A 27,208-nucleotide genomic window follows, 5' to 3' on the forward strand; every position below is an offset into this window, starting at 1 on the left:
TGTCATGTTAAAATTCACCCGAATTAAATTTCCAAAAACGGCTACTGGTATTTCCTTTTATCCTACAATTCGGAGCTATTTATCGGGTAAATTTCAGTTGTTTAAGGTTTCCTTCTTCCCCACCACTCCCATCATGTGCACACAAAATAAATTTTTGGCACTGAAAAGCGTCTTTTCGTAAACATGATGCAGATTCGATTCGACAAACATACACAAATCTACTCTTTTAAGATAAATTATTATGGTTGACAATGAGAAACTGAAAATTATTACTCATAACTCAAGAAATTCCATGTCCAAAAAGACTACATGTGCCAAGCAGTGCGAAGGGCTTTTAAAAGGTGGGAGGGTCCTGCTCCCCCCCCCCCCGATGTGTGAGAATGACATAAATCTGACATGTTTGCTGCGCATGAGGCGGGAATCATTCACGATATCAAATGATTCGGGGATTGCAGAAACAGCACATGTCATTATGTGTGGCGTATTGGCATGTGCTGTTTCTGCAATCCCCGATTCAAATGGTGTGAAAACCTCCGGTACCGGTAATGTATATCACATAAAAATATTTCACTTTCTCAAACAATGATATCTTTTCAAATGGGGTAGGCCTTTAAATTCCCAATCCCCCTCGCGCATGGCCCAAACATTTCAAATACGATTTCCCAATCAAATTTTCATCCTCATTATTCTCATACAGTCTATTTACCTTATTCTCGTTAATCCTGACCCATTCCTTCTGTTTTCGAGTCATTACAAGTAGGGAAATTGAACCAAAAAATCACTTTCCATCGAGTTACGGCGGAAAAAATGTTATGCAACGCACTAACTCAACTTCACTTGTATTGAATGTAATGTTCCAAATTGAAAGCTTCATTATATCGTAATGAACCATAGTTATTTATAAAAACACAAAACCTCAACACGATTTGTATGTTATGTTCACCAGAAACGAACAAAAATGGCGGAAACAAAAAAAATTCCATAATTTTCATCCATAGCCTACATTATTATTACACGCTACCATTACTTTATGCTAATCAAAGACGTTTATAAGAATAAGAACATAGGTTATACTTCACCGAATTTCACAATGCGATCCAAGTTGGCTATGACCTACTACACTAATACAGAAAATGTTAAACAACCATTTATACAGTATGAACTGAAAACTAAATTATATAGCCATATTATAATTTTTTTCATACTATCATGTATCAGCAATTTTAACCCTTATTACAGTTACAACTGTTGTATCAAGAATGTAAATTTGTATAGTATTCTTTGTCATTTAAGCAGTCTGCTGTGGCAGAAAGGATGTCAAAACTAAATAAAAAACAAATTAAAGAACATCAACATTTTCTTATTCTTCTTCTTCAAACTTACGTTATCGATCTGCCAAAATTTCCGATGGTGATCAATGATTTTCTTGCACGTCTTCGTATGACCCCACTATTTATTGCTTTTGAATTTCGGATTTCAGGTTTAGTTTGGAAATTGTTTCCTTACATTATGTCATCAGCTGCCACAATGTCTATACAGAGTTCACAATTTAATAAACATCAATTCGCTTAGAATATTTTCTGACATATTAACACAAACTGTTAAAATGTTGCGGAACTTTGAGATTATTGTGAAATTTCCTCTCAGAAGATTTCGAAATATCAAATCTTGCCAATAGAAATGTTATATTTTAAAGGGTAGGATCATTTAATACGGCACAAACTTGCATCTGTATCATGAATCACAAGTTGTATTATACCAGCGGTCCTCAGCACACTGCACCCTCGACTAGCGTCTCTTATCCGCAAAGACACTGAACTATGGTGCTTTCGTAGCTGCTGGCGGGTATGCTCTTTACCTCTTCCTGCTACATGACAGGGCACAACACGTCGCTCCGCTTACCCTTTATATAAATCAGAAATTTGTATTTTCTAATATTTTCAAGAATCAGGTTTCATATCTTCAGAACAGGAAATTAGTCTAACACGGAAAGAAAAAAAAAGAAGTATTACAATAAAGTTTTGTCCTTTCAATATCACCCAGTCCACACAATATTTTTCTCTTTCGACCTCTGCCTCTAATCCTCACCTTACCCTCATAAATCCTCTCATATTTAGCAGCATTACAATCCTAATATCACAATCCTACTTGAGTTTCTTGCTTTATATCTTTTTTATGGGGGGAAGAATTATTCAAAGTTCATAATTATTTTCGTTTTAAATGTTATGCAATCAATGATAACCCTGTACTTTAGAATACATTTTTAGTGTTTTTTTCTCTCTTGTACAGAGGAGGGACCCAAAGGTTTGCACTGCAGCCTGAGGCTTATTGTACTTACCACTCCTATTCTGTGAAAGATTGGGTAGCTGAATGGACGTGCTCTTGTACAAGTACAGCACACCATACCATGAACTAACTCGAGCTATGGTATGGATGATGATGATATGTGAATTAATTATGGCAAAAAGGGTCCGAGATCCAACACCGAAAGTTACTCAGCAATTTTGCTTCAATTGGTTGAGGGAAAACCATAGGAAAAACCCCAACCAGGTAACTTGTCTTAATCAGGATTCGAACCCGGGCCTGCTCGTTTTACAGTCAGACATGCTGTTCCTCAGCTGTGGACATTAATTTTTGGTGTTACTTTGTGAGGAATCGTTTAAAGTTTACTAGAATTGAATGTTATTCCCTTCAATCAATTTCAAGCATCAGTAGATACTATGATACCAATGCTTGGTACCTGATGATTGGAATGACCAAGATCTGTGGAGGCTGAAAACAGAGACCTCCTGAGAGAGGAAATGTCGATGAAGGAGAAAAAAAAATTGTTATCATCGTAATTAGGGAGTCCTTGCACATATTAAAAATCATTTGTACAACCATTTATAAGGGAAAATTGAATGTTATTTGAATTGCAATTTATTATTACTTTTGTTGCAACTCATTTTCCAAAATACCATTTGTTTTAAGCAAGCAGCTGAGAGTGGAGGTTGATTTGTGCAAGTCAGAGGGAAGTAGTGTAGCAAAGGCATTGACCTGTGTAATAAGTGAACGAAGCCAGAGTGAAATGGAGGATAATGAAATGAAGCATTGAAGGAGATCACAGCAGAGATGAGGAAGAAGATAGATGAAATCTGAAGTAGTTTCAAATTGAATTATGTTATAGTTTCATTAATGTTTAATGCTAGTTTATTGGTTGTAAACCAGTCATAAATTTTAAGGAGAATTGATACGAGGCGCATCCAGAAAGTTAGTTTATTGGTTGTAAACCAGTCATAAATTTTAAGGAGAATTGATACGAGGCGCATCCAGAAAGTAAGTTTCCCTATTTAAAAAAAAAAAGAACACACACTTTCAGGAAAACATTTATTGGCAACAGGTACAGCAATGTTTCAGCTATTTTTCAACACAGCCACCATCAGAATTGAGACACTTGTTGTATCGTGGGATCAACTTTTGTATCCCTCTGTCGTAGAACTCTGCTGCCTGTGAATGGAACCAGCGTGTGATAGACATCGTTACCAAAACGCTCACCGGAGGAGCACAACACCTGCAGTAAGCATTCCACGCCTCTTGTTTTGAATGGCACATCGCAGTTTTCGTAGTGTTTCACAGTAACGGTCAGTGTTCACTGTTTCACCTCTTGGAAGGAGTCAATGAGCAGAATGCCCTTCCTGTCCCAGAACACCGTGGACATCACTTTCCATACCGACAGCGTCTGTTTGAATTTCGTCCTGACCGGAGATCCACTATGCCGCCAATGCATTGACTGCTGCTTGGTTTCCGGGGTGAAGTGCGAAATTCAAGTCTCATCGCCTCTGACGATCCTGTTGAGGAACTCGTTGCTGTCTTCGTGGTACCGTTGCAGAAATGTCAATGCTGCTCCTAAACGTTGCACTTTGTGTTTGGGTATCAGGTTTTTCGGCACCCACTTTTTGAACAGCAGGTGCTTAGTGACAATCTCATGCAACAAGGATCGCGATATCTGCGGAAAATGGCTGCTCAGTTCTGTAATCGTGAAGCGATGGTTCTCCATGATGCACTGCCGCACCAGCTCAACACGATCATCATTGATGAGGAACGGTCGCCCACTGCGCTCTTCATCATGGACACTTTGACGACCTTCGGAAAACTGCCTACACCAGCGACGCACCATCTGCTTACTCATGATGTTCGGCCCATAGACCTGACAGAGCTGCCAATGAATTTCAATTGGCGCAATGCTTTGTGCATTAAAGAACTTTATCACCGACCAAACCTCGCAGGCGGCAGGAGAAGGAATAAGAGCTTCCATTTCGGACAACTGCTGCCACGCTACTGGCACCAGGCGGAACCTGTCTGGCTGGTGTATGATTGATACGTCATAGATCTGTTATGCATGCGCAATTGACATGGCTAATTACGTTTACTTTCAAGGGGAAGAAGTCGGAAAACTTACTTTCTGGATGCGCCTCGTATATTATACTTACCAGTTAAGGTAAAATGGGATTTTATGTTACTAATCTGGATTTTCAAATAATTAAATAATGGCTAGTTTTACGAGAGTATTTATTACAAACTGGAATGTTCACATTGTATCCATACAATATGGAACAAATAACATATCCTTTCACAGCATTCATATTTTGTTTTTTTATGAAAGTATAAAAGATGTTGATGACAATTAAATAATTCGAGTGAAGTAGTTCTATGCACTAATTACCTACTGAACTGAAAGCACAAACAAATATAAAATTGAAATAAATGCATCTCGTTAACTTATTGCTTTATAAAATAACCTACACTAATATATAATTATATTACATACACACACACACACACACACACTAAGCTGCAATAACATATTTCGTTGATATATGTATAATTATATAATATGACACAAAGAAATGCGTTATTTTACAAAACTTAACAATACTACATAACTTTTTTTTATAATCTCGTAAGTATAAAGTACTTTCGTGTCAAATAAATCTTTAATGATTCAGTGAATTTTTTTCTTTTTACAATAATTAAATAATGCTCAGTTTAATCAAGACTACCTAACCTTAAAACACTATTCAGAACATATGTGAGTAATTTCACAATTAAAGTTTTTGTATTGTTGATCACAAAAAAATAAGTGCTGCTGAGAAAATACAACAGCGAAGTTACATAAAAAAATGCTTCAATTACACCACAGTATTACGCATCTGATATCAATACCAAATGGAACTCAAATGTTATTTATCGTAGTCTGAAATCAAATAACACAAACGTAACTTCAAAATTATTTAAAAACTTCAACTTCAAATGTCCTGAAAACACAACATACATATTATGGTGACTATTTCGCAATTTAGGCACTTAAGCCTTCTTGAAACAGTTTTCTGGACAGAAAAAATGATCCCCACCCCTTCTACAACCAATGGAAAAGTATAAAATATTTACTTTTATAAAAAATAAAGAACAGTAACTACAAATTGTTATGAAACAAAATGAAATAAAATTATAAATTTAAATGAACCGGTAGCATTTTGGGACTGTCCTCATGTTATTTTTCGAAACCTACACTCACTACACTGTATGCAAGTAAGCACAGAAAACCACAAAGACTTTGAGCAAATTTGTGAAAATAATAAATATAAACACGGCAAGCATTTATTAAGAGTATTCATTGTCGCTGCTTATACAGCCTATGAACTGAAGCGAATGACTAAATCTGATGGAATTTTATTTTTAAACATCGAAATGTGAAGGCATGCTTTTGTAAATATTTTTGTTCACTTTATTCTGCTAAACAATAAAAAATGCTGTCTTTATAAATCCAAAGACTACATCGTCATGTGAATAATAAGTTATAATTTTACTAATAAAGTCAGCTAAACAGTTGAATCATTCTAGCAATAGAGCAGATCACTATTAATATTGTAGTTACTATCCCTACTTGTGCTACTCATTAGTGCTGCGAAAGTTGAAGCTGTAGAGAGCTTAATTCAAATGTTTTGATTTATATATGTGGCAGTATCTATGAAATTCAAGAACTAAATTATATTTAAACAAAATCATCTCTGCTAATTAATATATATTTTTTGTGACTTCGGAAGATATTCATCAGTCGTTTGAATGAAACAGGTATATTTCTATGAAATTCGAGGAAGAACTAAATTATATTTAAACGAAATCATCTCTGCTAATTAATATATTTTTTGTGATATTGGAAGATATTCATCAGTCGTTTGAATGAAACAGGCATATTTCTATGAAATTCAAGGACGAACTAAATTATATTTAAACAAAATCATCTCTGCTAATTAATATATTTTTTGTGACATTGGAAGATATTCATCAGTTGTTTGAATGAAACAGGCATATTTTCTCGTCCTAAATACCATTAAGTCTTCAATAACAATTTCAAATAGTCTTCCTGAATTAATACATAACGATTAAAAAGAGAAAAGGGGTTGGGAATTCCTGTTAACAGGATATTTGACTATACGGATAATATTTCCTTCAGCACGTACAGTGGAAGTTGTTTCCAATTCGATATTACAGCTCAGAGTTTGTCGGAAGTACTGACAGTAAAAGATCATAAGAACAAGGTTTCCTTCAGCTCGAGCAGCAGAAGATAGTTTAAGTAGAGTATTAAAAGCTTATTTCTTGGAAGCCCAATGGAATATTTGGTAGCAACACTGCTTCCTCCACTAATAAGAGTCTAATCGTTCTATTTCCTCGATCAAAGAATTTATCTAGTATTGGTAACAATTGAGGTTAGAGAATAATTTTAAATTTCCGTGAAGAAATTCGGAATTCAAACATACACTTAGTTTCCTAGGTACGTACTATCAAAGCCACATTATTCGAAAATGTTTTGTCCTTCACTTTCAAACTAAACCACAGCCACAAGTAAGCATTTGAAGTAATAATTATAATCGTAAGATTAAGTGATATAGTTCAATTATCAATTGGGCAGAGTTACGCAATAACAGACCAACCACCAAAAACCTGTTCTCATATTATTACAAAAAAATAGCAAAAATAATAATAATAAAGGCTAACCGATTTTTAATAATAGACCAGCAGTTGATTTAATATTGCAAAGCAATTAAATAAATTAATTTTATGCAATAAACGAATTTTGCTTATAAATAGCAGCAGAATGCAGATACCACATTCTGGATTTTTTTCAGAGTTAAATAATCCAGCCAACAACAGATTTTGCAAATATCTCAATTTTGTCACTGCATAACTCCGTCCAATTATTCCCATGGCAAAAAAAAAAATCATTTCCTGTCCTAATGATTTCTAGATTATCAAGGATGCATAAATTATGTCAACATGAACAATTTAAATTAACTAACTCCCACTTTTGAAAAAACCCAGTACATAGTCGTTGAATTTTTTTAATTACATTTCAAATGATTGTTTTTTTTCCCTAAGAATTTCCTAAACAAATATTTAGTTCATCAAGCTTATTAAAGTTAAAATTACCCTCTTCGAATAACATATCTAAAGACAGAATGAAAAGTTAATCTTTTTTGTTTCAAGTCAGAATCAAGACACAAACACACATGATGATCCATTAAGTTTTACAGACACTCAAAAGAACTTGTACCCGAAGTAATCATGAGAAAACTCTGATAGCTGATTGGTTGCAATATGTATCTGTATCACATACAAGGTGGCGCACTTTCATTGGAATTTTGTAACAATGGGTAAGTGGCTGATGCAACAGCATATATTTTGCATAGAGTTTAGTGCTGGACATGGTTGAGAAATAGCTCCTTCACGCAAAACAATTAATCAATGGTTAGAACAATGGTGATAAATTGAATCAGTTGTAAACAACAATACTCAAAAACTTTCAGAATTCCTGAGAATACTGAGCATGAGTAAGTCGCTATGATGATAAGTGCTACTCATTCTGCCAGAAGACATCATATCTGCAGTTTGTAACTTTCTCGAAGTTGCAAAACTTGTGGTTCCTACAAGATGGCGCAACAGACCACACTTGCATGTGAGTATGGACATGCCCTTGGGATTATTTCTGGGATGCTAGTTTCTCGTTTTGGTGATACATCCTGGCCATCTTGATCCTCTAACCTTACCATTCCCGATTTCTTTTTTATGGAGTTACTAGAATTTTCTCCAGTAGACTCCACAATAGTGACAACATTGATCCCTAGCTTCTAGAAAGACTAATGGAAAGCTTCCACAAGCACTGAAAAGGCTGGTGGTCATATGGAGGATATTATTTTTAGAAAATAATACCAAAGACAATATGCAGAAACGCATTATTTTCAATAATAATTATTAAGTACAAATTCTTTAATTTAAATATGTTACAAATAAATGAAAATGCGCCATCTTCTACATGGACATGTATACTGAAGCAGAAATAAAACAGTTAAAAATCTGCTAGATATAAAGATATAATGTACAAAATAATATTTTTTTATGATCTGTGAAAATTTTCAAAATGTGTTTTTCGACTCTTTTTTTTTTGTTTTTATTTTGTCTTTCTGTTTTATGGTTCACCTTATGTCGCATTCAAATTGTTACACCACTGAAATTATTGAGGATTCGGTCCTTGTTCATATGAATTCTTTTGCTGAATATTGCTTCAGGAATAAGTTCTTCTACTCTTTTCATACAATTTTTCTACGTCACAACAATATACAGAAGCAACCTATCTGCCAAATTCAAGAATTTTGCAAGTATATGACTTCACAAAGGCTTTAACTGTAATTTCTTTGGCATCACAAAACTTACTCTATTTAGCGTGCAATGAGAAAAGTATGAAAGGAAGTATATTACAGATCCTTCCATCTACTGTGTATGGAAGTAGATTTGTAATTTCTGTACTTTCAATAAAATAAAATAAAAAAAAAAAACCATTTCGTCAAGAAACTCTAACAAAACAATAGAATACAATTCACCAACAATCGTTCACATGAACCAATGCAAACGCAATAGCGAAGTTACTGTGTATGGCTATTATTAACATGCTGAAATTGGAAATGGTAATTTTCCAAACAGACCAAATACGTTTGATCAAGCAGAAAAAGAAATTTCAAATCCCACACTTAATTAATAAACTGAAATGGAGCTAAATCCAAAGCTTGATTTTTTATAAAATGCAAATATAATTTTCATTTCACATTTTAGATGTAGCATTTTCGTAGTTTCATATGTGTGCTTTAAATTTATAATCAGCATTTTAAAATGAAAGTGTATTTATTGCATATTTTTTAAATTTTAAAATAAATCTGTAAGAAACCCATGCAGTTGATACAAATATTATCATTATCACGAATTTAGCATACATGTTAAATAAAAGTCATGGACAAACATTTTAAGTACACGGAGGCAACACTTTACATCAAATGTTGTACTCTTCTGGATTCATTCACATTTTATGACAAAATACCCTCTATACTGATTGACCGTCCACAGCCTAAGATAACTGTGTATCAATGAAAACACTTCAGTTATCGCTTCTTTTATTAAATATTCTCAGTTCTTTTCATGTAAACCCTACTCACTGTTTATAATGTATTAATTTCTTAAGTGTGATGTATTTAACATAACTGTTCCAATAAAACATCATCTTATTTCTGAAATCACAATTTTAAACCTATGATTAAACACTCGATTATAATAAAGAAATTCTTCCTTCATCTGTTTTGATGGCTACATTCTCTTTGCATCTATTATAAATCTTGATGCAGGTGTAAATGTTGAAGTATCACAAAAATCTGTGGCGTCAAATTTATAGCATATAAATATGAGAAAATATTAGTACCAAATAAAGAAACTGTCTTCCATATCCTCAAAGATGAATAGGAAATTTCTTTGTATAGGTGAGTGTTTATATCACGAGAGACTTGTTTTAACATAAATTTGACCTCAAACTTATAGCTTAATGGTAAAGAAAATTTATCTCTCAGCTTTTATTATGGCATTATATGTTTTCATTGTGTTATCTGTCTTCAGACGAAACTTGTGTAACATTCTATAGAATCATACTGAATTACTACTTGTTTTGGAAAGGAAAATTTACATATTCATAAATATTTCTTGGAACAGAACTTCAGTTAAATTCGTGGAGTCCTGTACAGTATAACATATTCATAAAACCAACATATTATTTTGGTTGACAACTTACATTTGTGACTACATGTGATTCACTAATTATGCAAATTTCAATAATTTTCTTCAATGTGAAAATAACACTTAACAATGTGGAAGTACATTTACTAACATTTCCATGCTATTTAATATACCAGACAATTTTGGTAGCATCATGAATAAATGACAAATATTTTATTCCATTTCTATTCAACCAGAGGCTATGGACTTGAACATGTAAAATATATTCAAAAAATACTTCTACAACAAACTACTATTATATTAGATTATTAGTGTCTGTTAAGTTTTTATCAGCCTTGTCCTCCATCATGTTATTAGTGATATCATCATACATATCATTTATATATTCCACAAATAAATTTTCATGTGTATAGATCGAAGTACAAAATTATGGCAGTCTATATAAAATTGCGATGTTAATTAAAGCAAGTACAGAACGTTTTAATTCCATATGAGAACTTTTGAGAATGACGTCTTTTTGGTACTAATAACACAACTAGATAGTCATATGAAAACGTATGATGTAATTTCTAAATTCGAATTGACAATTAATACATTGCACTTGACATTGGTTTCAGTCACAAAATCCAAACAGTGTCATGTACAGAGCATAATATGTTGTTTAATGGCAAATTGTTACCTCGTAAGGCCTGTAAAAATTAAGAGTATTATTTCTGCTGGTAGAAAAGAAAGTTTGAAATTTCAATAATTAATCCAGCGAGTTAAGAGTTGTTATCATTTATTAAATTAAAGACTTTATTATGATCATAATCGTGTATGAGTTTTGATACACCTCACAACCAAATCAAATTTCTAGAAGATAGAAATTTAAGAAGTTCAAGTATCCATCATTGTTGGTACTGATATCAAAATAAATCCAAAGAATACTGTGGAAACACAGGATTATTAAAAAAAAAAACTCCCACTTCACTTTATCATCTTTGAAAAGAGTCAAAGCCTACCAATCTAAAACTACAAAACATATATACTCAAAATATTATCACAAAAGCCTGTCAAAGAAGTAAATTTGATTTTAATATTATTATTATTATATATATATATATATATATATATATATATATATATATATATATATATATATATATATATATATAGAGAGAGAGAGAGAGAGAGAGAGAGAGAGAGTACAATGAACTGTATATACTGGCACTGAAATTGAACAATGTAAACTGTAATTAACATATCACACTCAGAAAACTGCAAATACTGTACAAATTTATGTGTTAAATTAATGCCGATGACAGTTGAATTTTGAGAATTAAGAAGAATCAGGGTGATTATGTGGCATAGCACAAGTCCATTCTTGTAGCAAAGTTTTGTTTGGGAAGAAAAGAGAATTGCCATTTCCTACAATTAATACTTATGTGAAATAATGGCACATAAAAATCTCGCACATTCACGCTCAGTCTTTTTTTTTCCACCCCCGAGATAATAGTGAAACGAAGTTAAATGCTGTTAATCCCTTTACTATAAATGGTTGTACACGTACAACAAATGCAGATATGTTTCTGTTATTACAGACATTTGATGTCAATGCACATGATGAGTTAAATTTTGCACATACTTCGCCATCTGGCTTAGAATAGCTCCAATTTGGCAATAGCAATGTGAACTATAGACAGCTTTTCTCCTACCAACACCTCAATATGTTTTAATTTGGCCATTACAAGTGAAAGTACTGATTGTATATCTAAAGTTTTAAGTTTTCCTAAGAAAGCTAAATTTACTACCAATTGAGAATAGAAGACTATCGGCACATAACAATTTTCTACAAATATCTCAACCTTATAATACTGTTCTTTGCCAGTCAGTTTTATTTTAAGGGACAGGTGGGAATTAAATCATATATAGCATAAGGAACAATTACCTACAGTTTAATGGATAATAACCACTTCTTTGTCTGCATCCATTGATCATAAACTCATTCTTCTGTACAAGTTACGAAATTATACAACTTGTACTTCCCTAGAAAATTTTTGAGAATTTTTTAAGTATTCATCTCTACAAAAAAAAAACTATTTACGAGCCACGTAATTTTACGACAGGTAATAGGAATTAACTATGTCATGACACAACTTAAAATGCACTAAATTAAATCAATATTTCGGACTACAAAACAAAGGTTATTGCCATTAATATAACAAACAAAATAACCGATTAGTATGTACACAATTAAAGATAAGTATTTAATGCAGTAGCGGCTCGTAGTTAAAGGCTCTTAGGCGGAGCTGCCCCTACAAAAATCTTGACATTTGTTTGTGTTTAATAGTAGAATAACGATTTTCTATAGAGGAGAAACATCGAAATTTTACTCGGCTCGTTCATTAATAACAGTCAATATATATGGAACTGTTGGTACCGACAGATGTTTTTGAGATAGGTTATAAGTAATAAAGGCTCAACCTTTCACTGTCCCTTCCACACAATAGAAACAGGACGGGGTAGTTTCCTAGTGAAGTCTGGCTAATAAGGATACAGCTAAGGCATAGAGATCTACAGCTTGAGTCGTTGCCAATATTTTCTAGCTCCTCTGAGTTTTAAAAATCTCTCCTGGAGAAGAGAAAAGAAACAATGTCTGACACTCCATTCTTGAGGTTACGTGCCTGCTCTCTCATTCATTTTACGGTAGATCATAGGCCTAGTTGGCATTTTAGGATAACATTGCGATGATAAGACGAAGGAGTCGTTTAGTTATTCATTGACACAATTGGTATCCCTAGTATCCCATAAAGTGAAAGTTCTTCAAACCTTCGTCAGGGAAGGGAAAACAACATAACGGAAATTCTAACGTGTGAACTAGTTTTGGCTTGCTTCGTAATACGAGTATCAGTATTTTATGTGGTTGTGAACTTGTGGTTGTGAGAACCTTTTGAGAGTTTTTATTTGAAAACAATGAATTGTGTGTGTAATATATCGAAAGAGAGAAGGGCCGATTTCATCTACAAGCAAATGAATGATGGTAAGTCAGGTGACCGTTATGTATATATAATAATAATAATAATAATAATAATAACTTATTGTTAAAAATTTCCAGTTACGTAAATACACGAATAAACAAATAGAAATAAATAAACACATACTCATGCTCGAGACCTTGAAAATTTGTCATTTCCGCCTAGAGCCTTCCTCAATTTTAAAACCACGAGCCGCGACTGATTTAATGGTTCTAACAAAATATAAAATATTCAAGATACTTTTAGGCAAAATTGTGATCTACAAAAATTTGGTTCAATGGCAATTTCAATGCGAACAAGCAGAATATAATTTTGTTTACTTTTTACTTTCAAGTAAAAGTAATACAAACACATATGATTGCTGCAAAAATTTTTTTAAGAGGTTCTATAGTGAAATTAAAATTGATCATATCCTATGTAGCCCTAAGTCATCTATGTGATGAAAAATACAACTGTGAGAACTTCAGTGTAAAAGTTTTATCAATCTTCTTGTGTGTATTTTCTTAAAATAAAATAATTTTGTACTGATATACGAACACGTTATCGCAACTAAGATAAGGACTTTTAGTCTCTTTCTTGCACTCTACAAAAACTTTGTTCACAAATAAATTTGGCATCTCTGAAATTTTAATGTTTAAAATTTAAAAGTAGGATACAAGAATAATTGAAAAATGAGCTACATAACTGTGCGCATTATAAGTATTTTATATCGTATTTACTAAAACTATGAAAATAGTTTGAGCATGTTGAAAATACAAAGAACATTTGTAAAACTTCTTAAAAATACAAGTTTCCAATTTTATTAGCTATGTTCACATATCACAGTTTCACATAGTAATAAAATGCTTCAACCAATATTGATGTGAACACATGAAACTGACAAAAGAAAGTGCAGACATGAAACTGTGAAAGTGACATGTAGAGCATTCTAAAAATGAAGAGAAAAATGCAAGATGTAAATGTGTGGAATGAATGCGATATGTAACAGCATTCTTTTTAAAGTCAAATCCATATCCTAAATGGGGGTAAAATATATTTCAAACCTAATAAAGCTTATTCTAAAATCACATTGCATTTGTCTTGATTTACGTACAATAAAAGAAAGCTAAAAAAGAAGAAGAAGAAGAAGAAGGTCTATGTAATATTTGTGTCTCAACTCGTAGGTTGAACTTTCTCCAATCTTTAGGAAAGTGATTATACCACCGAAGCATTTTCTATGTCACTGAATCTTTAGGCAATTCAAAATGGCAGACATCTAACCTCCTAATGCAAATGAATAATTTTTTTTTCTTCCAAAAAATTAAAAATTGACTGCCATTTAGTACACCTTAAATTCAAACTATCCAACGTATGTTATACCGAAAGAAAACAAATTTGAAAATTGATATTATTATACATTCATTTTTGCCGTTAAATATAAGGTACAGTGAAGCTGTGTGAATGTACATATGGTACAGAATTATGTATTTCTTGTTCTTTAAACAAAGATGACATTTAATATAAACAACTATTATTATGAAAACTTTAATGACAAATTAAAAGTGCTCCAAGCAACATACTGCTGTAAAATTTTTACAGTTAATAAAAATAAAATATATGCTATTTATGGCCGGAATCCTGAAAGAAAAATAGTTCTTAGAACTCAGCTTGTAAGTCTTAAGTATTTTCGACAACAGCAAAAAAGTATCTTACAATGGGGAAGAAATATTTAACAGCAATAAAGCCAACATTCTATTTTTTTAACATGTTTCACAAAGATGCACTTAACATTATTGTTCCAAATGTTTATCCTCAATCGCCTTCTATTAGTAAAACATGGAACACTACGCCTGAATGTTTTGCGAAATGAACAATATTTAAGAACTAGGCAAGTATATTTATATTGCTACATGAGTATAGAAACAGTTGCCAAATTTTTGTACTACCAGGAAATATGATTGTATGTTGCACTATCCCAAGGTCTTTGGTCCCAGTTTCCTCTCGTATCGAACGTTCATTAGCACGCCTTTTTCCATTGCCTAAACAAACCTCTTTTTTATTGTTGCACCAATGATTGAGGAAGATCAAATTTTGCCATCATTATGGCGCAGTAATTTATTACTTTCACATGAAATTACTACTTATAAATTACACCAGAATCTAAGAATAACTAACGAAACACATATAACTCACACAAGACCTCAAAGTAATACTGTAAACACACTTTGTTGCAGTTAATTTTCATGTCACATCAAGACATGGAAAAGCAAGTAGGTATTGGAGATATGTAGCGTGAAACAGGTAGGTACAGGAGGTATGTAGGATAGAAGAGGTAGGTATAGAGGTATGTACGATGGAAGAGTAGGTATAGAAGTATGTAGAGTGGAAGTGGTAGGTAGGTATAGGAGATATGTAGGATGGAAGAGGTAGATATAAAAGTTATAGGAGGTATGTAGCAAGAAACAGGTAGGTGCAGGAGGTATGTAGGATAGAAGAGGTAGGTATGGAGATATGTAGGATGGAAGAGTAGGTATAGAAGTATGTAGAGTAGAAGTGGTAGGTAGGTATAGGAAGTATGTAGGATGGAAGAGGTAGATATAGAAGTTATAGGAGGTATGTAGCAAGAAACAGGTAGGTGCAGGAGGTATGTAGGATAGAAGAGGTAGGTATGGAGATATGTAGGATGGAAGAGTAGGTATAGAAGTATGTAGAGTGGAAGTGGTAGGTAGGTATAGGAGGTATGTAGGATGGAAGAGGTAGATATAGAAGTTATAGGAGGTATGTAGCAAGAAACAGGTAGGTACAGGAGGTATATAGGATAGAAGACGTAGGTATGGAGATATGTAGGGTAAAAAAGAGTAGGTATAGAAGGTATGTAGAGTGGAGGTGGTATGTAGGTATAGGAGGTATATAGGACGGAAGAGGTATAAAGGTATAGGAGGTATGTAGGATGGAAGAGATAGGTATAGGAGGTATGTACAGTGGAAGAGGTAGGTAGGTACGGGAGGTACATAGGATGGAAGAAGTAGATAGGTCGTACGTAGGATGGAAGAGGTAGGTACAGGAGATACATAGAGTGAAAAGGGGAGCTACAGGAGCTAAGTAGGGTGGAAAAAGTAGGTATAGTAGGTATACATAGAGTGAAAGTACGTACAGGAGGTATGCAGGATGGAAGGGTTGTAAAGCAGACCTGTATGGTAGAATAGGTAGATGGAGAAAGGTACAATAGTTGATAAAGGAGAATGGTGGGAGGTGATAGAAAAGATAAGGTTAACATAAGATAAGGTAAGTTAACTCAGTTCAATGTCTAGCGAATCTCATTTTGTTGATACTTTATTCACGTGTTGACATTTCTTAATAAACAATCCAAATGAAGATGATGTAATGCCTGCCATATTCCAACTTTCAAATATCTTTTCAGATGTAAAAAAGAGGCTGCTGTGCGGAGAGCAAAGGGAAGTTACCACATTTATCTTTCTCAAGGAAAATTGCAAAGCCAGGAAAAATTGGAGAATGCTGGATTTTTCAGATCTACCCTTGGACAGAAAACTATGAATGAACCGTCAGAATTTGCTATATAAGAGACACTAAATACTTAAAATAGGCAGGTGCCATATAATTTGCAAGTCCAGAGTATCATATTTAATTAACTAACAAAGTAAGTAGGGTTATGGTAATTTAGAAGCATCTTACACAAGGCGCACTATTGAACTTTCACAGAGATTAATTACCAAAAGTTCACTCATCATTGAATTTAAAATAGTATGTACAATAGAAAGCACCATCATATTAAATATTCAAGCAAACAATATACAGTACTGACTCCATTTACATCTGTAGCATTACGCAGATATGGTGCCAAGAGACTGCAGATTCAGAGTGAGAGGATAGTGTTTGTTTTCTGAAACTACATACAATCAATGTGCCAATTATATTAAAAAAAAAAAAAGTCACTACATAATTTATTTTCATTCTTATGGTCAACTTGTTTCATTTTAAGAGAGTTTACCTTGTAATTAAAACTATAAATTATGTATAAGTAAGAATTTATTATTGTAACATAATTATCTGACAATATAAAATAAGTATTTATTTTCTGTACAAAGATTTCGATTTACATTTACACAAATGTTCGAAATAAAATCATAATTACTGTAGATAACTATCAATCTATGTAAAAATGTTGCAGAGAGAATTAACAATTTGTTACATGTACTTCTGAACAAGTGTATTATTTTACGAGCACTAAGTACCATTTATTAATCTATATTTCACTACACTTTCATAAAATAATATCACTTGAAGCAGAAGAAACTTGAGATTGTGACATCTGCTTCGTCATCTCTTGTAAGAAACGTTTAGAAATTTCTTGTTTGTGTTTTTCAATAATAATTGTAATTTGAACTATAGTTTCAAATAATCTTACAAGTAAAAACTGTGCATAAACTTAAAATTATTAACATTAAGGAACATTTATTTTTATCACTGTTAGTATTTGCTCATAATACAGTGAATTTAACTGAAAACTCAGAAATCTTTACATGCACTATGTAACTAATTTTCTATATTACTACAATACTTTAAATACAGATCAGGTACTTGAATTTTCTATATCAAAACAAGCATTCTTAAAACAGTAACGAAACTGTGGCAAGTTAAGAAAAAGTACCATAATATTATGGCGAGGTAGTTACCAAACATGTAAAATTACAATGACTGCAAAAAAAAATTAATTGCAACCAATATAATAACGTTAACCATAGTTTCCAAACTAAAGAAAAAGTCCCTCTCTTCCTCACACGCCTATTTTAAAATATCACGAAGAGGGATTCAAATCTACAACACAGGTATATTGCACAAAATGAATTTCAAATCTGCAATAAGCACAACTCTACTGTTAAATGAATGAGTAACTCTTTTTCAAATAACTTGCATTGTGATGATAATAGAATTTCCTCTGTATGAAGATAAATTAGTTTCTCCAAGCCACCAATAATGTCTGCAGTTGAATCAACTACAATTTGCAGTGTGATTATCACAGTACAATTTGTTTTCCTTATCCATTTGGTTTCTGCTATCTGAATACAAAAGATTTAATTCTTACATGTCATAACGATTTCTATACTTCAATGGACGAATAACTTTCTGAAATCAGATGCAGGCTGATGATCACAGTACACTTTCGGATTATTTCTGCAACTGGTCTCTTCTGTTTTAAGGCAAATCCATCATTCTTCAAATTTGGAAGAGTTACGCATCCACTGCCGAGCAGCACACCATGTGGTGTGTTATGTTCCAGTGTTCCATCTGAAGACAAACAAGGACTCAATATTATAATCAGCAAAAAAACGAGACTCTCTCAAAAATGGCACATCTATACTCACAAGGGGACTTTACTGAGCTCATCTTCCCTCATACAGATCCCCACTGCAGACACAAAAAAGAAAATCTGCGCTCTATAAAGGATATGCTGGTGCATAGAATATCTTCCAGTTTTAGAAATAAGATTACAGTTGTGTTGGTTCAAATTTTTTACTTTTGTTTTGATAAAAAAACGTAATTACTGAAGGACATGCAATATATTTTCTCTTCATACAAAGTGACACTAACAGTCTTACTAATAAACTGTGTATAGTTTTTATACGAGACTTATGCAGAGTTGAGACAGAAAACGTTACTAATAAACCGTGAATAAGCTAGGACGTATAAACAGGCTGTAACTATACAATGGGAATTGCTTTGCAGTAGTTATATACACGAAACCCCTTGTTTAAGCGTTGTATATAGGGAAAAAATGGCCGCCCCTTTAACAGCTGTTCGTATCGACTGTCATTTTATGATGATGTTTACCTTGTAACCACAGAAGAACAAACCAAAGATCATAGAATTATTAGAATAATATTGCTGTAGCTTGTACTCTTTGACCAAAATGTAGTGTGGTAATCGATTAGAGCCAGTTGTACTATCGATATTTAACACGCCACACTAGAGCGCTATACCGGATCCAGTAGAGAACCTCAGATATTCTATTACCTTTCGTAACGAAGTAATGACGGAACTATGACGTAGCTGTGTAAGTTATACAGTTATACACGATATGTAGTGATTATTAGTAAGGAATTTACACACGACTTATAAACGAGCTACTCATTGTATACGTATAAGACAGTTAAACGTCTGTATATAGAGTTTTTATTAGTAAGACCATAAATGTATTGTATGTGTATTATCAGTAGACCTCAGATTTTAGGTTAACTGCGTTTTTTTTTTCTGTAGGGATAAACTAAAACTAGTTAAATATCTTCACATTTTATATAAAATATGAACATTTGAAAAGCAGTTTTATGGTATCTAAAATGCCTATTTTTCCCACTGAGAACTATATTTTTAAGGTTTTACAGCCTAAAATTGCCTATTTCTATTTGTTATGTAGATATTTTTAAATTTTCTTGTTGCAGTGAATGAGGAAGTTTTGAATGTCATGGAGTGGGTATGGTTCAAATATCCTGTAATAGTTTGGTTGTAGGAATAAAGAAATTTCTGAAAGGTGTCTGGTTTTGTTGAGCATTTGAGCAGACAATAGGAATGTGATGAATCGGAATGATGTAGTTCTCCCTAAAGAAATAAGCACAATGAACATGTACCTAATAAAAATAAAATAGATTCTGTTCATATTAAGTTTAATATTTTAACAAAATTAGTTAATTTCCTGTGTTTTAATGTCTGTTGCTTAGAGGTTAAAATCTCTACACCAAGCCCTACAAAAAATCAATAAATATGGCGTATATGTCTGCCATCTGTTGCACTACTTGGGAACATGCTGAAAATACACGCATGTTCACCATTTCATTATCACTGAAGTAACAAGGTAAGATATTTGTAAAAACTCAAAACTTAGACATTTAATTATGGTCGAACAAAAACAGTCATTATGTATCTTCTCTCCAATGGTAATTAAGATGCTCATATCAAAATTATGAAATTCGCTTATGCTCGTTGCATAATATACTATATTATATGTAAGTTGAATATCTAACAATGTGAGCAATGAAAGGGGAGATTTCAACATGAACTCATTAATAGTTCCCTTATCAGAGATGTTTTTGTAAGTCTTATTCTATCATATATTCTATCTAGTACAGACACTGGCATCAACTCCATTGCCCTTTTGCTCTAAGGACTTTCGTTCTGGACAATTGGCAACTCTACTATGAACTCGAAATCTAGCGGGACTGTTTTTTCTCGCATAACATGAAAAGATACTTGAAAAAAGAATAAAAAAAAAAAGCTGAAGAAATTACCTTGTTTTGAATAATATTCCAAGAAAAACTGAACAGTAATATCATCTGAAATATGATAAAGGAACTTACTTATTCCAAATGCATAAAAAGTGTAATGGGAGAGTATTATATAACCTTTGTGACTTTTTTTTTGTTTTGTTTACAGAACAGACAATTTACCTGACACTTCTCACTGCAGTAACATGTGATTTGACAACCCCCACAGAGCAACTCTGCATCATTCTCGCACATGCTACATTTAATTGCTCTCTCTTCTTCCTCCATGTCCAGCTCCATCACCTCACCTTGGTAACCACCCTAAAAGGAAACTTTACATTACTTCCTGATTACATTTAAACTGTGGCCATACTTATTTCATAATTCAGTCGGTGCACATTAAAACAATACAGTAGAGCCATTCCATGTCGTACTGGACAAATTTAAAGGAAAATTTAACCTTCATGCTCTGAATTTCTAAATTACTTGATTCACTAGATTTATCAGATCCCAAGTTGCCGGTTTCTTCTTCTTTAACCAAGTTCAGAGTACTAGAACCAGCCATGATATTAACACTGCTAGTTTGAATACCACTGCATCACCATCTATAATCTGTGCATTTCGAACTGGTGGCTCAAGGTCACATACAATTGTACTAGTTTAAGCCTGTTGTGGGCTATCTTCAGAACTGGGTGGTCCTGGTCTTCACACCTTCTGTTTGCGTTTCCTGTGGGGGTGTGTTTGTGTAGTGTAATGTGGAGTCAAAAAGTATGTGTGTTCTGAAATTGAGTTGTGTGTTGAATTCATGTGGGTGTGTTTTTGTGTGCCTGTATATTTCGTATTGTTCTAGTGTGTTTAGTTTCTGGTTTTTCGGTTGAATATATAGAATTTCTATGTCTGTGTTTATGTTAGTGGAAATTCTACATATTCAACCAAAATCTTGTCCGATTTGATCTAGAATGACATAGCAGAATAAAGATGTTTTGAAAACAAAGTGTAATTGTAAAAATTGATACACTGTGAGAATATAAGCAGCAGAATAAGAAATTAGTCAATTAAAAAAATTGTAATTTTAGCAACTAAGTTTGTAAACTGAACTTCTATTTAACTAATGTTTTCATAATTACCTAGCAGCTGTTTTTCGAAGTTTATAACCTGTTGAAACAAATACAGTGTTCGAAAAGTTACAAAAAAAGTTATAAAACAATACTTAATCAACTTAACATTAATGATCATTTCAGCACTGAGCATGTTCACTATCTCTAAAAAATTGTTTCATTTAGTTCTAGGTATGAGAGATGTGGTTTCATTACTTCTTGAGTTTAAAGTGATCTATGGAAAATACATGGTTGAAATATGTTCACATTTTTTAGTAATTATCATTATGAATATGTTAATTGTCACTTTATAAACCTTTTCACTTGTAACTTTATTCAGTGAGTGGATGTAAAGAATCGCAATATATGACGCTTGCCACAAAGACATGGACAACACAGGACGATACAACAGAAAGCACACAAAGCCAAAGAGTTACATATAACGATCCAAGTTCTTTGTTCAAATCTTGTAAGTTCATACTCACACTTACTACAATATTAATATAAACTAGATATAAGTTTGAGATAGAAAGCCATAGTGAATGATCGCAAGTTTGAAAGAAAAAGAATAAGTAGTAGCTACAGTGCATGAGAAATAAGGTTGTGATTGACAATGTGTGGGCAAATACTCAAGTGTGGAGACTCGGCATCACTTTGCACAGTTACACTTCATGACTCAAAATGACGTAAGGAATCAAGTACTCAGCATTGTCACAGTTCATAATATATAAATTGTATGCATTCCACATCCAGTGCATGCATTGTGCTCTGTTTTGTTCACAGTTCAGCAATGTAATACTTTTTTTTTTTTTTTGTTCTTTAAAAGTGGGAGGTACACCACTGGTCTGCAAAACTTTAGTGTAATTAATTCTTTTGTAGCTCAGCTACTATGAAAGCTAAATGAACAAAACTTTTCATGCTTAATATACATACATTGCACTTTACAAAACACTATTCAGAATGTGTGTGTGTATCCAATGCCCACTCACTTCACTTGCGTAATTCGGGTTCCACATGCTGCGGATAGATGGCAGAACTGTGACCCATTTTCTAGTTGTACACCACTTCGGCAGGTCATGCTGTACATGATGTGAATCTGTGGAGAGTTATGTCGTGTACTAGGGTAAGTGTATGTGTAAGTGTTCGTGTAAGTGTAGTGTTCTGGAGTGAGTGATGATGAAGATGAGGGAGGGAGAAGGGAAAACCCGATGCCGACACGTAGCCTATTCCTGTCAAATAGCGCCAAGGGGGCCGCCAGGCTTAACATCCCCATCTGATGGTCGAATCATTATCAACAGTGACATATGCCTTCTCTTCATATGTACTGCGGAGAGATTTGGGATTTAACCCAGGCATATTGGTGCACAATCTAGTGATTAGAAGTTGTGCACTGCCATCACTCTTAGTCCCGAGGTAGAAATTTTTATATTAAAATTTCTGACCCCGCCGGGAATCGAACCTGGGCCAGCTAATCTGGAGGCAGACACGCTACCACAGAGCTAATTTGGCGGATGTATTTAGAATATTAAAATGGCTGATAATTACTTATTAAAATAATATCAAATTTGCATAATTATTTTATATCTGTAAAGTATTTACATAATAAAATCTACAATTAATAAAATATCTGCATGATTCTTTTACAGAAATATTCTCAAGACCTACATCATTTGTTCCTTCAGGAAATATTTTTTTTCTTAATAAATGTTTTAGAAAATTTAATATTGAAGGTAACGATTAAGAAAAAAAAGTATTTCTTGAAGGAATATGTAAAAGATCTAGGATCTGGGTTGTTCATGTAGGTCTTAAAACATTCTAGTAAACGAATCGTGCAGATATTTAATTAATTGTAGATTTTATCATGTAAATGCTTTATGGTTGTAAAGAATTAAGCAAAGTTGATATTTTTACAGGTAGGCCTAATTATTAGCCATTATAATACTCTGAATAATGTTTTATGAAGTGTAATGTATGTATATTAAGTATGAACATTTCATTTCAAGCAAGTCAAATTTCGAGGGATTGTCTGGCTCTATTCGAGAAAAATACGTCCGATTTTTTTAGGCGGTTTTTGATCAATAATGAAACATGGATCCACTACTACATACCGGAGACAAAACAGCAGTCGAAGAATGGAAGTATAGTCATTTTCTGCCTCCAAAGAAAGTAAAAGCTCTTCAATCGGCTGGGAAAGTCATGATGTTCATGTTTTGGAACTTTAAAGGGATAATCATGATTGACTATCTAGCAAAGGAGAGAAAATAACCGGAATATTATTCAAATCTCCTGCAACAACTGAACGTGAAAATTTGTGAGAAGAGGCCTGGTATGGCCAAGAAGAAAGTGTTGTTTCATCACGACAATGCTCACATATCTGCAATCGCGGTTGCTAAACTACATAAACTACAGTTCGAATTGTTGCCGCAGCCCCCCTCCCCCTAATCACCAGATCTCTCACCCTCAGACTTTCTCTTTTCCCGAAGCTGAAAACTGAATTGGCTGGGTAGAAATTTACGTCAAATGAAGAGCTTACAGCAGCAGCAGAAGGCTTTTTTTCAGACCTCGAGGAATCTGTGTACAAGACGGATATAGCAGCATTGGAGCATCGGTGAACCAAGTGTGTGAATCTCAGGGGGGATTATGTTCAGAAATAAAGATTTTTTCAGAATAATCCTAGTTTAATTTCTGTCAGGCTATGAACTTTTCAAACAACCTTCGTAGATATGTTTCAAAGAGGAAAATGAATTGTACTGTATATCTAACTATGGTAAAAAGTACCTATTTCGCAATACAGTTAAGACGGCTCAGTAATAGAGACACTGAGAATGTGAAGTGCCTACAGAATTGCGTTGCTAGCTTAGTGAAAACAACTGACAAGGAAAACCAACATAGTGTCCTGTGCCAGGCTTAAAGGAAAAAAACTAACTGGTAAAACCAAATGTACTGCCCACCAAAAAGTAAGATCATGGCTCAGAAAGAATACCAGCAACTCAGGTTTGACTCATTCTGCAAAGAACATTAACAAGATGGAGAACAGTGTGAGGAGGAGGAGGAAAAGAAGAGAATAAGGTCATAGATTGAAAATTCGACTTTCAATCATGAAAACACTTCTTCAATCTCTATTGTATACATTAAGGAAGGAGTTAACTTGTTTCATCATATAAAAAAAAAAAAACATTGATTTAGTGCAATCCCTCAAGCTTCATAAACTTCATGTGAACGTTTCTGCTTCAGAGATTACAAAATTACACTAAAGATGATCTTTTGGAGTGACTCATACAAAATACTCCACTATAAAGGTAAATATTTCAATTCTTATATGTGCATATCATGTCAGGAAAGAATGAAGGATACATAAACTTTAGCATGCTTTTGATAAAATATTACATTTTATTCAGTAATACAAACTATTTGTACTAAATTATAAACATGAAGTACAATCAAATCTAATCAAATGTTTACAAAAAGTGCTAAAAATTTAATTCTACTACAACTTTACAAGCTAAAAGCAGATACCAAACTATAGTAGCTGAACAAAAAGCAACAAATTACTACTGCCAACTACTACTTTACAAAATCAAAGCACATACCACACTAACTACAAGAATCTACTGCTCTAAAACAAGCTTTCTTATAAATGGCAGACTGATCTGAACCTGAAAAGAATGCTGGTGTCCAAATAGTTAAAACTTTCACTTAAGACCATTTTTCTATATCTATGACGATTAAGCTTTCTAATTTATGTTCGTTGGCATGACTTTCTCATAAGAAGCTCTAAAAATTAATTATATCTGTCACTATTGCTACATTATTCATTTGTCGACATTCCTCAATAAAACATCCATATGATTATGCCCTGCTTAATGCAGGAGACTTACATATGACTATATTATGGCTTGTATGTTGTGTGCTCACCTATCCATGCCAAAAATGTGTACTTCTCTTATAAAAAGGCCAAGAAGCAGAAAACGAATAGGCAACCATTGGTGTAACTTATGTTTTACTCACATATAACCAGAATCAAAGCGTGACACAATTTTTTGGGTAAGCTGGGATTGGGAAATGATGATCTAGGCCATGCTTTACGTCGCTAAAAGGTAAACAAAATGCGGAAATGCTCCTGTTTTTAATTAACTAAATTCTAAATTGATCTTGTCCCTTCTTCGAAAATGTTTGGGAACGCTCAGCTTACTCTGCCTATCCTGACGCTTCGCCACTGCATATAACTAACTTCGGTAAGTCAATACAGTATAATATGAAGGGTTTGCGGAAAAAACGATGAATGTCACATTTCTGTTAAGGATTAGATAATGATCTAATTGAGTCTATAACTGCAAGATGTATTGCCGTTTCTCCTTTTTACCAGTTTTCATAAGAACAACACTAAATTTCGTAGTGATCCATTGAATTAGATAATGACATCAACGTTAACAGAATTGTGACATTCATCATTTTTCCCGCAAACCCTTCATATGATAAATGATCAGAAATTGTCATTTAACTAAACTAAATAAAATAAACTTACTGTGCAGAACTACACCGTACCTAATTTACTTTCCCTATTCTGCAATACTCCAATCTAACCTCGAAAATTGTTAAGTGTCAGAATATTTTCTTTGCACTTACATTGTTACTTTAAAGTCATGATTTGCATGTACGTATAAAATTGTCTACACTGCGACTTTGGTGTGAAATACAAGAAGGTAACTGGCATGAAAATAGTAAATTACTGCACAATCACTAATAATGCCAGTATTGATTTTCTCGTATCATTTTTTTTATTAAAATAGTGAATCAGTATAAGCAGGAAATAAACAACTTATAGAGTGAAAAAAGGCATGCCAACTAACATTCCGTAATTTTATTAATGTCTTAAAAAGCACACAATATGATCACAAAAATCTAAATGGGATATTGCTGTCTAAAACTTCCTTATTTAGTTTGCAAAATTCATAAAATCACTTGCAGTTGGAAACAATGGACACCACAATCATTCAGGACTTCAGACTCCATATGCTAGTTACTTCCATTAAAGAATTCCACAAAAATATCATGCTATAGAAAGTAACAAAATGATGAGAAATAAACTAAACGTTCTTCACTACAAAAATTAAAAATTAAAAACAAACTATATAAAAATATGAACACATCTAATACTCTCCTACGTTCTGAAAGCAGAGAGTTCGTATCATTATGCACTGTTAAAGTATAATATGCTGCTTAAAAAAGCAGCTACCAGTACATTACTTTCAAAATGAATAGAGGTTAGTTTACCTTCATTCAATTGAAACAACAAATACAGACATGAAACTCGGGAGATCTGTTAAGAAACTTTAGTTTGATGCATAACACTTTAGGATTAGTGCGAGGTTCTTGGGCATTTTTGTCATGTCACAGAGGTAGACAACCAACATTCCAAAGTTACATTTCAGCTCCGTCATCAGGGAGAATAGGAAAAGGGGAATGGGCACATGCCTATTGAATCCACAAGAGAATAGCTCTTGTAACAAGTCTAACGGATAGGTTTTGCCATTCCCTTTTCCTTGCATTCCCATATGAAACTGATATGTAACGCTGAATAGAGATGGGATGTGACAATGTTTTGCCATCACAGCTCTGAACTGTGACAGCTGCGGAAAAATCGCTGTCACAGACAATAATGATTTCGTCACAGTGTAATTTTTATGTTTGGATGATTCTTGGCAATTGTGAATGTTTCCCATCATGAGCCAACAGAGGTTTATGTTAGCGC

General features: G+C 33.3%; 1 protein-coding gene across 4 annotated transcripts in view; it reads right to left on the bottom strand.

The window, feature by feature from the left end:
- Window positions 1-15,946: 15,946 nt before the first annotated feature.
- Window positions 15,947-27,208, bottom strand: part of LOC138714823 (uncharacterized) — a 181,498-nt gene continuing 170,236 nt past the window's right edge. For all 4 annotated transcript variants that reach the window (XM_069846989.1, XM_069846990.1, XM_069846988.1 and 1 more), the window contains 2 exons: window positions 20,543-20,680; window positions 15,947-18,389 (listed from right to left, as the gene is read on the bottom strand). In XM_069846989.1, the coding sequence (XP_069703090.1) occupies window positions 18,333-18,389; window positions 20,543-20,680 (195 nt within the window). In that variant the 3' untranslated portion in view covers window positions 15,947-18,332. The remainder of the gene's footprint in view (window positions 18,390-20,542; window positions 20,681-27,208) is intronic.

This window comes from Periplaneta americana, chromosome 15 (assembly GCF_040183065.1).
Source record: "Periplaneta americana isolate PAMFEO1 chromosome 15, P.americana_PAMFEO1_priV1, whole genome shotgun sequence".
Taxonomy (NCBI): Eukaryota; Metazoa; Arthropoda; class Insecta; order Blattodea; family Blattidae; genus Periplaneta; species Periplaneta americana.